The 12,572-nt window shown below is 37.5% G+C and overlaps 1 protein-coding gene across 3 annotated transcripts in view; it reads left to right on the top strand.

Moving 5' to 3' along the window:
• thsd7ba (thrombospondin, type I, domain containing 7Ba) overlaps positions 1–12,572 on the top strand; it is a 168,398-nt gene that overhangs the window by 96,950 nt on the left and 58,876 nt on the right. For all 3 annotated transcript variants that reach the window (XR_013296004.1, XM_077580599.1, XM_077580600.1), the window contains 3 exons: positions 82–279; positions 5,426–5,617; positions 7,354–7,582. Coding sequence is in view for 2 of the 3 variants with exons in the window: in XM_077580599.1 (XP_077436725.1) it covers positions 82–279; positions 5,426–5,617; positions 7,354–7,582 (619 nt within the window). In the remaining variant the exon portion in view is untranslated. The remainder of the gene's footprint in view (positions 1–81; positions 280–5,425; positions 5,618–7,353; positions 7,583–12,572) is intronic.

Here is a 12,572-nt window from a genome sequence, read left to right as displayed (position 1 = left end):
AAAGAGTTAAGAGTTTCTAAAACATGTGGGAGCATATGCTTTTAATGTATTACAACTTTCTCCTTTGGTCTTTTCTGTCAGGTTTCATACAAAGGAGGAGGGAGGTGTTGTGGACATCCAGCAGTTCGCCGGATGTCTGCCCTCATCTGGTCGAGTCTATTCCCTGCGAGGACCCTGTCTGCTACCTGTGGCAAATTCAGCAAGGCAAATGTACACCCTCCAAAAGCACCTGTGGTCCTGGAACTGTGGTCCAAAGTGTGAAGTGTATCAGTGCTGAAGGTACGATTTCTTCCTTTAGCTCTAAAATGATGACATTAATTAGGGGAGTTGCCATATTGTTTGATTTTGATGGGGCTGCTCACAACTTGGCTCCATGTTTAATGATCTAATGAGCACCAATTGGTATTGCATATCTTTTGTTCTAATTAGGGTGTATTTTTCATTAGGTATTGATCTTGTTAATCACTAAGAAAGATAAGTATACTGTGTAGCAAAATTTAGATGTCTTTATTTTTTAATGCATGAGCTCAATTAAAAATGAATCATTCTTTTTAAAAACACAATTAAACTAGAGTTTGCGCAAGTAATATTTTGTGCAATGTTGTAATAAATGTATAATGTGATAGCATTAATTATTCATCAAGTGGCAATCACTGCATAGAGAGCCACAGAAAACTCTATATCCTTGCTTCCTTCTCTCCATCCTTAATTCCTCCCATCCTCCGTTCTTTCCTTCATTAGTTGCCCATCCGCTAACTAATTGTCCTACATCACCCACTTACAGATTCTAATACGTTTGGACAGGGTGGACAGGCAAGGCATCGTGGAGGATATGAGGGGAAAAAAAAGAATGAAATTAGCTACAGTCGAATTCTTGTGACAGAATGTTGACGTGTTGATCGCCAGTGCACTTTTGATTGACTTGTGCGACCCTCCAGGTGCAATGAATTGCTCCCACGCAGCGTCAGGGCCACCTCAGAGCCAAGTCAGTGTAATAATGGAAAATGGATAAGATAAAGGACCAGGGAGGCATTCTAATTAGTTGGCTGAATCACCTCAGCTGACACCTTGCTTGACTCCACTTCCTCACCCATGATATTCTTAATTCTTACCAAAGCTTTTGACCATGCAAGTTGAATTATCTCCTTTGCAACAGCATCATTACAACAACTAGGGCTCACCCAGTACCTCCATTTTCCGCTTAGTCAGGGCACCATAACAATCTCACTCTCGTACCCCCCCCCCCATCACCACCACCACCACCACCCCCCACCCTTCAGAGCTTTCAGAATATATTTCAATATTTTTTACATTTTCTTCTGAAATAGTGAAAGTGCTAAGGTCAAACAAATTCAATTCTGGGATGCTAGTTGAACTCCTGTTTGTTCTGATTTGTAAAAAAAAAATTCCCATTTCAAAAACAACCAACATATCTTTTGCAGGGTCAAACTTTGCCACTGTTAATTGTAACATTTTAACAACATAGGCTAATCCTAAAGTGAGCGACTTTACAGATGTCCTTGTGCAATTATTTATAAAAGCAATAATCTAGTGATTAATAGAATATATTATATAGCCTATAGGTTGCAAAAACGATCAAGTCATGAATTACAATGATTGAAACCGTAAAGTTTGTGTGTTGTTATTGTGGAAAATCGAAATTTGCCTTTGTCAAGTGACATATGCTTTTAATAAATATACCTCAGTCAAAAACTTGGCTTTATAATTTTGTAAAATATATTTTTTCATTTGATCATTGTTGGGAGCGGCCGATTAATTGGCCGTTCAATTTCATCATCTTTAGCAGATTTTTTTTTACTCATTACAACATAAGACAAACATTCCCCTAAAAAAATTGTCCGATTTTTGCAGATTTTTTTTCACAATAAATTTTGAAGATTACATTTAACTCTAAACAGAGTCTATTTGGTCCCACTCTAAACAGAGTAAAATTTACACTTAGAAGATAGTAAAATATAGTATGTTTACTGTGTATGATGGAATTTGCCTATCCCATGTGAACATTTTTTTTAGAAATTTTAAGTAAATTAGATTTTGACTAAATTTCACTAGCTTGTTTAAAAAATAGATTTTGGATATAGCAAACAGTAGGAGTGGCATAGCTCAGGTGGTAGAGTGGCAGTCTCCCAAACTGAAGGTCGTGAGTTTGTTCCTCAACCCTTGTGTAACTTTTTTTTTAAACTGTACCAAAAAAAAAATCCCTCTCAAATTTACTTTACTAGATTTTATTTTGATAGGCTCTTGTACATACACATTAAAAATACTTTAAGTAATATTTTACTCTCTCCCAAGTGTAAATTTTACTCTGTTTGGAGTAAAACATACTCTACAAAATGTATTGTGTGGTTTTAAAACAGTCAAAATGTTGGGACTAAAAAAATAAGTCATTTATTGAAATGTAATTGTGTTTTGCCAAATATCAGAATCAATATTTAAAAGAACAACATCCATATTAGTCAGACCCTTCCTACTTGCAATGATCAGCCTTTACTTAATCAAAACTACATTGGCTTGCTCAATCATCAGCATCCTCTGTCAACTAAATCTCTACTTGTATTGTTTACTAAACAGTGTTAATTTCGAAAGCATCCACCGTTTCACGGCATAGACTTCAAATTGATTCTGCGCACCAGCCAAGAGAGTCATTTCAGGGTTATTCCGGGATACTTGACGGGAGAATGGCTCAATCATAGCGATGTACAATCTGAACATACTCCTAATTACATTGTGTCTCATCTATTCTCTTTGGCCTTGCCAGCTGTCAATTGAATTCCACTCCACATACGAGACGTTGTCCTCGCTGTACCACAGATCATCAAAGCCTCTTTGTTGACTACTACTGATTGCTCACCAATTCGAGTACTGACACCTTCATTGTCTCGAAACTGAGCGAGTTTGTCATTACTGGATGTTTTGTGTGCTAGTTTACATGCCTGATATGAGTGTGTGGCTCTGATTTTGATTTTGCTGATCACCCTCAGCCTACTTGATCAAGCTCCTTCTCGCAGTCGCGCAGGTTTAATTGGTCATACAAATACATAGACATTTAAGAGGAAATGTGTTCCATTTGAGCCCAATCCAACTGAATGCTTTTATCATGTGCCTGAGCTAACTCTTTTGGGCCAGTTTTTTTTTTCTTTTTTTTTGGAGAGCTCAGTATTCATTCTGTAATTTTACCGATTTGACATGTCATCATCATTGCTCTCTTTATTTATTATTATTATTATTATTATTATTTTATTTTTATTTAATTTTATTTTTTTTGTATGTGTATGTGTATGTGCGTGCGTGTGAGTTTTGGACCAGTTTGTAACAATCATGTAACTTGTGAAAATGCTCATACGTCTGACAGTGCCAGTTATAAAGCCCACTTCAAAAAAAATCCAAATTGTTATTCTTGATAGATTTTCTGTGAACCCTTTTGATAGTAACCACAGTTCATTTTTAAAGTGCCTTGTTTTTATATAGCGTTGTCTAAAAGGCCATCTGAGAGGATTGGATGTGTTTATTGGCTTTCAGGCAAAGGTGAGAGGATTATCCATAACTACCTCAGTTAAAAGATTTATCGGTCGGTGGGCGAGCAGAACAAAAATCATTTCAATAGGCAGGCGGGTAGCGGTGGTATTATCTGAGAAAAAGCCACAACTACCATTCCCTGTATGAATATTTCAAAAGGACCTCAGGGCAGCCATCTATTTGCAGAGTTCTTCCACCCATGTTGTCTCTGTCTTTCACAGACGCGCACACAAAAGTTGTGACTAGATGTTTGCATATTAGTGGGGGTGTTTATTTGTATGTACGTCAATTCCACATAAAGGTATTATTGAGTCATTTATTTTGCAAATTAACATACCCACATGCAAAGTCCTATAATAAGCCTCAAGCCATCCACTGTTGTTTTCTATGAACTGACATATTTTATTTGTTAGTTGTGAAACTAGCCACAATAAAAATCAATTCTAAACTGGTCAGACGTTGTTGTTCAGTATATAATTGCCATATAAGCCTTTGGCCCAATGTCACCGCTGGGATTTTATCAATGGCTCCACTGTAAACACCGCAGCTATTTTAGTGGCCGTAGTGAGATCAGTGTCGCTTTATGGACAAAAGGTTTCCAAAATCCCCAAAGGAGTCTTCCATATCTTTGTAATGAAGTGATCCCCGCATTTGTTCTCTAAACTGCAGCGAGGAAATAAAACAACAAATTGGTGTCAAATCTGCCCTTGGGTTGTTATTGTAAAACCATTTCCATGATGTTTTTTTGAAGAATTCAAATCAGATAATGATGCGGCTTTGTGTGAAAGTACGTCCCATGATGGCTCATGTTATTGGGATGGCTTCACTCTTGAATAGATCTGATATAAGGATCTTAAAAAAATACTTTTGGAAAAATGCTGTATTGTGAAAATGAGTCACCATTTTTTTTTTCATGGCCAAGAGTTTACTGGCAGCAGCTATTAATATTCTATTAGCGGAAGATAAAGGAAGAAGGAGAACATCAGCACACTCATTAGTTTTTGGATTAGAATAAAGACTATTTAAGTAGATCAGATCTTAAACAACATTTCCATATTTCTTTTCATTTCATATTGTAAGAATGATCCCAGAAGTTAAAGGGTGGCCATTTGATTTTTCTGCTGTTGTGACTGTTTTGGGTTCGGTCATTGTGTTGTTATGATGATGATCTTTTCAGTTGCTATGTCCCTTATTATGATGATGATGATGTATTAGTCCCTCTGTTATTGTCTAGTCACTCTTATTTTGTATTTGCTATGCAGTTGCTATTTAATGATGACAATATATTTGTCACCCTTTTTTTTTGTCTACTCACTCTTATTTTGGAGCTGCTATGTTAAGTTTCTATGTCCCTAATGATGACGATGATGTTTTTATCTAGTCACTTTTATTTTGTAGTCTGAATGCAGTTGCTATTTCTCTTATGATGACAATGTATTTGTATTGCCTAGTCACTCTTATTTTGTAGTTTATATGCAGTTGCTATGTTCCTTGTGACAATGATTGTTAGTTGCTATGCAGTTGCTATTGATATGTATTACACACTCTTATTTTGTCATATAGGCCTTTTTTCTGTCATACAGACTTGTTTATTGTCCTAGCGAGAGTTACTGAATGACACTATTGTCAGCACAACAAGGTTTTATATCCATACACTTCCTTGCAAGTTTTTTTTCTATGCATCCAGTCCTGAACTCTTAGTCAAGATTCTTCGTCAAAGTTTCTCCATCAAGTGTTCTCTTCGAGGCCATCTGAATCCAACTCTCTGTCGTTACTTTGTATTTTTGTATAGAAAAGTAAAGACTCCGCTTCTCAACTTCCGCGTCTTGTCTGCATTTGCAAATTACGCAGTTCGTGCGACATATTCAACTCATATACTTCTTCCCAGGTGAGGACGTGCCAATGAGTTACTGTTCAGAAGACCGGCCACCGAACCAGGCACCCTGCGAGGTGGCTTGTCCTGCCGACTGCGTTGTTAGCGTCTGGTCCTCCTGGTCTCCCTGCTCACACAGTTGTGCCTCAAAAACTGCAGAGGGTCGGCAAAGTCGCACACGCACCGTGTTGGCCCTGCCAGGGAAAGGTAATGCTGCTCACCTGGGCATGATTAGATTTTCTGCCAGACTTCTGCATACTTTTTCCAATACTGTCCATCTGTCAGCAACAAGCTTTGAGGTAATCATTTTGTCCCCTAAACTTTCACCGCTTAGCCCTAACGACACCTTGAGATGCTGCTGAAAATGTTAAATGTGTCACTCACTGGCTGGTGGAGCCAAAAAACCCACTGGGAATGCGTCTGACATTCTGCCATGAGTAAAATTCTCGCTGTGATAATATGGCCCTGCCCGGATCCTCCACTTTCCTTGCAGTAGGGCTAATTGCTGGACTCCGTTGTAACTGTTTGTCCCTTTGCCGGGGCCAAACAGGTAACAGCATGTTCCCAAGATGTAAAGTGTCAAGGGCACACAAAAAAAAACACATTGGCGGCTGCTTCAGTATTGATCGCTTAAACAGGCAATGGTGTTGTTTTTCTGAGAAAGAAGTTCCACGAAATGAATGAACTGGAATATCGATGGACTGAGTGACTCGCAGACAGCTGACAAATTCAGGCTCCTGAGTGTAGTGAATATTTTAAATGGATGGAAGCAACATTTAATTGTGTCAAAAATGTTCGAGAATATCCAGAAAACCTTTTTTTAAGATGTGACATTATGCCTGAGAAGAGCTGAAGTGGTTGGAAAACGTATCGAACAGGCTTATTATAACATCAAAACTGGATTTTCTCATTCAGATTTGAAAAAAAAAAAAAAAGTTTTTTGTTGTTTCTGATAATTATGCAATAATGCCAGTCAACAACCTAAGGTATATCCATCCATCCATCCCTTTTCTTTTACCGCTTGTCCTCACAAGGGTCGCGGGGGTTGCTGGACCCTATCCCAGCTGGCTTCGGGCAGTAGGCGGGGTACACCCTGAACTGGTTGCCAGTCAATTGCAGGGCACAACCTAAGGTATATGCTAAGCAAAAATACATGCAGCGCTGCCCCAAGATTTGAGTTTTTTATGATGCAAGACATCTATTTTTAAATATTTGAGATCCAAGCGCTATATGGTGGAACAACAAGCAACTGTTTGGCAGGTAATGAACAGTTATTCAAAAAAAGTGGCTTGAAGTTATTTATTGCTACTCTTAGTTGATGTTTACCAAGTTAAAAATAAACAATTACACGTTGTCTATTTAAATCACACAACTTTGCCTTCCTCTCGCTTAATACCAACACAATGCAAAATGGGCATCAATTGCATCAGTAGTCACAGTATTATAACCCTTTAAGAGAAAAAAAATTCTCAGCAAACAAGCATACATGTAAAATATGTGACACTGACTAGCACATACAGTAGGCTTAGTTGTGAAAGTCTTCTTGGTTTGTATCTTTACAACCGTATTTTTCTCCCCCCCGGTGGTCATGTCATGCACACCAGAAGGAGTCATAATTATTTATCATTATTATTATCATGATTTTCAAACTGATTATTTCTCAGTAATTTTCATAAAGTACAGTCTTAGTCTTAGTCTTAGTAAAACACATTTACAATTGTTTGTTTTGTTTATTTTTATTTTTATTTATTTTTTGGGTGGAAGCTGGAACGGATTGTCATTTCCATTCATTTCAATGGAGAATTAGCGGATTAAACTTGTATATCAAGAAAACACTGGACCTCATCTGGACCCTATGGTGCAAGTCAGTAGTTTAGCTGGCCTTGAAATTTATTTACTTCATGTGTAGTAAAGCAACTTGTGTATATGTTTGTTTGGCCCAGAGGGGAAAGCGTGTCCAGGCGCTCCAGCTTTGGAGGAGTGGAGAGTTTGCAATGACCATCCTTGCCTGGTGTTTTATTGGGAGGCTTCCACGTGGGGGCCCTGCATCAACGATACTATGGATCACAACCGAACCAACTTCTGGAATAGAACCGCTACCTGCACAATGGGAGTCCAAATTCGTAAAGTCAATTGCATGAAGATGAATGGAGGATCTGTTGTGAGCAAAAGGTATGTTGTACAACTTCTTCTTTCTGTTCTATTGTTTCGTATGCAGTATTTGTTGTATTTTACATGTCACAGTTAAGATTTTTGAATTTTGTTTAAAATAGGATTACTAAATAAATTGTTATCTTGTACTGGATATTGTAAAGTGGTCTGTATGTTTTAATTGAAAAATAAAGATAATTCAAAAAATATTTTTAAAAAAAATGGAAACATACAACTCAGAAAACAAAGAAATAGTTCGTCAAAATCCAGCACATGCTTTGGGGATTTAATCTCTTTTCCTTTTTTTTTTTGCTGATTATTTTTCTTTGGTTTTAGTTTCATTTTGTTTAGGTTTGAAGTATTAGATTGTGGAGCCCAAGTGAAATGGTAAATTATGTGAGGACAGACAGATTTATTTTTGCTCATTTGAGATATTTAGCATATGTTTAATTCTTGGAATTTCAATTTTAAAACATTCCCACAGGAGTTGTGAAATTGTATTCCTTGACTTTTGTATATTTGCCTTTTTTGTTCTATGTGATCTTGTTTCACTTTATCTTTGACCATTGTTGCTGGTCTACACAACACAATTCCAAACACTGTTATTTTAACAATACTAATGCCGGCACCAGAAAGACGCATAAATAATTCATAGCATTTTGCCCTTCCTTAGCTCCCATATATTATTGACAGTGTTCTAAACTGAATTATAGAAGGGATTTTTTACCCCTTACCCTTGTCCTGTCTCACACACAAATATAGAGGTTGTAACAAAAGTCGACAATGTGGCAACAGGTTGTACTTTAGCAGAGCAGGCGGTCGCTACTCATCACTATTCATTAATCACTGTTAAAGCATTGCTTTTTGTTGTTGGATTATTTATACAGGCTATATTAAAACAATGGAATTGTCGTCTGCTTAAACCTGACTGTAGTTGGGTCCATCTAAACTACAGCTCATTTATTTCCCAGTTTATATAGATAAACTATTCACTTCTATGAGATATTTGATCAATAATTGAATTCAGAGTAAATCTGTTAATTTGAAATATAGGACTCCGACCCCCTTCATTTTTTATAAATTGCTCTCATGTAAGAAGTTGGTGCCTCTTTTTAATATTTGATGATGGGAATCTTCACACTGAGTTGGTGGATTTTCCTACCAGCTCTGTCAAGTGAAAATAAAAATCTTCGGAATTTGACACTCTACAAAGAGTGTTGTTAACAACTTGGCCAAATTTAAATGATTTAAAAAATATTGCCAAGTAAAAAAAAATAGGTTTTAAATAATGAACTGCACTGAAACTACCTCTGCTCAACTGTCAGAACTGAAAAATGGATGTCACTTAATCTAGCATCTTTCTTTTGCTTACTATTTGTTTGAACCATGAAAATATATCCACTTAAAGCCCGGCTAAAAACCTAAAAAAATCACTCTTCCAAATTCCCTCCATGAATTGGGGACACTCAGTAAACAACGAGGCGCTCTAAAGCAGCCGCACCAGCTCAAAGTCCTGATTCACACACTGCTTTTCAAATCAAACTTTAAAATAAATTAATTAATTAATACTGTCCTTGCTCTTGAAACTTTCTCTGCGTGATATGCGCACATTTGCAGCCAGCTACGAGGCGCTCTAAAGTGACCATGCTAAGTGGAGTATCCTATAGCTACACTAATGGTGCTCAAGTTCTTATAAAGTAGGGGCGTATGCCACTCATGCACGTTTTACAACTGTATCTTCACTTTTGAATATTACATGGTTCTCAGTTTAAAGAATCTTCAATTGTGTTTTCCTGTAGTGTATTTCTTTGATTATTTTATACTTTTATGCACAATTGTCATGACATTTCAAGAAGCCAACAATAGCAATTGGCTGTCAGCCACAATGAAGAATATTTTGCCTTGTTGTTCAATGGTGGTAATTTTCATCACACATTTTCACAAATTTCTGTGGGACATGCCTTTGTTAGCCCTCCTAAGGGGAAATTCAATTGTTACACTGTTTTATATTCAACATGTGCGCTACACTTGGACAGAAATACGCACATGCACTATCGGCATCCTTCGGGCATGCACAAATAAACGCCCCGAGCAGTTGGGGCTTCAGTTGAAAGCACTTTGGCTGTGCTTGGAGAGTAAACTGGCACCTCTCCAGCAACAAGCGCTAATCTTTGGTCAGTGGTAATATTTGTTCGTAGCTATTCTCCAAAGCCAAGCCAAATGGCCACCGACTGAGGTATAACGAGGGGTTTATATAGAAAAATATAATGACCAAAACAACGAGGCTGTGATATACATAAAAAAAATAAAAAATACATTCAATTTGTCCATTCTTTTACAGTTTTCATGCATTGTATAGATGTTCCACATCACAGTTTTACAGTATTTCTCAGTAGCTGATGTTGAGAGTCTTCAGCCTAGATTTAGTCATAACTGTTTTAATTTACTTATTTCCTCAGTAGAACTTTTATCTGTGGATGTGTCTTTCTGTCTTTGTAAGGTCATCATGTCTAAAGGACCTTGTCTGTTTCCACATCAGTGGGCCAGTGTCTGGGGTTGAACTCAATGTGTATTGGATGATATGCTGTAAAAGTGTAAAAAGTCTTATCTACTTCCGGCTGTCGTCATGTGTATTGAACTCAGGGCTGGGGGCTGTTTTCTGAGGGTTTTTCAAGATAGTATAAGAATGCTGTGAGTTCGCTGTAACTACACACTTGCGAGAGGAACTGCAACCATTTGTCTGTAAACTCGCTTGTGTCCAGAGTATTCTGTAAAATAAATCCTTCGAAGGACCCGTTCACCGATCTCCAGTCTGTATTCAGAAAATCAACATTCTCTCTACCCGAACAACAACGAACACACGGAAGACAAAGATAGTCTTCTAACACTGACAATATTCTCCAGCTGTGAGTCCGCTGTAACTACATACTTGCGAGAGGAACTGCAACCATTTGTCTGTAAACTCGCTTGTGTCCAGAATATTCTGTAAAATAAATCCTTCGAAGGACCCGTTCACCGATCTCCAGTCTGTAGTCAGAAAATCAACATTCTCTCTACCCGAACAACAACGAACACACGGAAGACAAAGGTAGTCTTCTAACACTGACAATATTCTCCAGCTGCCCAGTTAGTTGCATTGCTTTGCCCTTTGGCATGCGCCACTGCAAAGAGGGAAGGAAGATCAAATTGAGGAAGGAAAGTTGCATGCTCCTTGTACTCGGGTGTACTTTGATCAAGTTCTTGTGCCTGCTGACGTTCTGCTACTGGCGGAATGTGGCACCACGCTGAGTCTCAAGTGAGACCTGGATCTCGGTTGCTCGGTTGAGTAAAGCGACTTAGTGGGGCGGGGAGGTCGGACCCTAGTGTATGTGTGAGAGAATGTGTGTGTCGCTGCTGGTGGATGAAGACATCAAAGCGTATGATTTACTGTACACAGCCCCGTGAATTATTTATTATACAAAATTGCAGAATTGACAAAACACTGCCAGCGGCCTGTCATAAATTTGTGACACAAGCAATGTGACAGCTTAAACAGAGGGAATGCACAGCACAATGATTTGCCATTAAGACTTTGATTAAATATTAGTGATGTGCTTTTAAAAGTGTCCTTGTTGGTGAATAGTTTGCATAGGCTTCCTTTTGTCAGGTATAATTAGCAGGCATGTTGTGAACTTGAATTGATTTTTGCTGCAGGAGTCCCTCGGGTCTTATTGTTGCAAATAGTGGACTGCTGACTCTATGCTTGTAAACAAGCAAACACACTTTCACAATACTGTCGGGCAATCATGTTTATTAAGCATTAGTCCAACTTGCCATAACTGTTTGGATTGCATTTATATAATTAATCAAATGGCCATATTGATGACCACTGAAGCTTTCCTTAGGGAGGTATTAGATTCCACCAATGACACATTGGCATTTTATCACCTCATTAGGATGCTATTGGGATGATTAAGCCAGTGATTCCTAGAGAGATCATCAAATTCACCTAATTTGTCAGAAAAAAAAAAACATGAATTACAAATCTATCTTTGCTATTAACGTATAGTGACAGTCAGAACAATTAAATACTTTAACGTTTGATGGCAGAAGGTAATTAACCCCAATATCCACTGGTTGCTTTCATACAACAGAATACAGTACCGGTATATACTTTGTGTTCAACTAAACTGGCCCATATTCCTTAAGTCAATTTGTGACTAAATCGAGTCGAGATCATAAATATTTCATTAGGCAGTATGGTGGCGTTAACATGAGCGTGAATGCTTGTCGACCAGTCTAAGGTGTACATTGCCTCTTGTCCAAAGTCAGCTGAGACGTGCTTCAGTTCACCCGTGACACTAATGAGGATAAGCGCTTTAGACAATCGATTGATGGATGGATTGATTGATTAGACAATCAGCCCATTTTCATTCCACCCACTCATTTTCTTACCGCCAAACTTTGCGGCTTGTACTGGTTATACATATTGACTATTAATAATATATATACTGTGTATATGTATACAGTATATATATTTTAAACATACAAAAAAAAAAACAAAGGCAAAGCTTTGTCTGGCAATTTAAGCATTTTTTCCACATTCTAAAACACAGTAGTGTCAAACTAATTATCTCTAATTGTTTTTTTTTCTTAAGATCTGTAAAGTGAGTTGAGAGATTTGTTTCTAAATACCCTATGTGTTTGAAGAGAATTGTTTATACAAAGACTGAGTACTATATAGTACTCCCTTGTAGAGAGAGTGTTTTTTAAGTCTCATTTTATATTCTTGCTGTTTTTTTTTTTTTTTTAATCTATCAAATTTAGCTAGGTTGCTAACAACACTTGTCTGTGTAAATCAATTTTCCAAGAACTTTACAGGGACTTTTTAAGTGATGACCCTATTTACAGTGACTTTTTCTAATTTCCTTTTTGACGTTCAGTGGCAACTTACAAGGGAGTTTTGGGCCTGACTGAAAAAAAACAAAAAACTAAACATACAAAACCAAAATTAAAAGTTACTCATATTTTC

This window comes from Vanacampus margaritifer, chromosome 11 (genome assembly GCF_051991255.1).
Source record: "Vanacampus margaritifer isolate UIUO_Vmar chromosome 11, RoL_Vmar_1.0, whole genome shotgun sequence".
NCBI classification, from domain to species: Eukaryota; Metazoa; Chordata; class Actinopteri; order Syngnathiformes; family Syngnathidae; genus Vanacampus; species Vanacampus margaritifer.
This window is presented reverse-complemented; position numbering and strand designations above follow the sequence as displayed.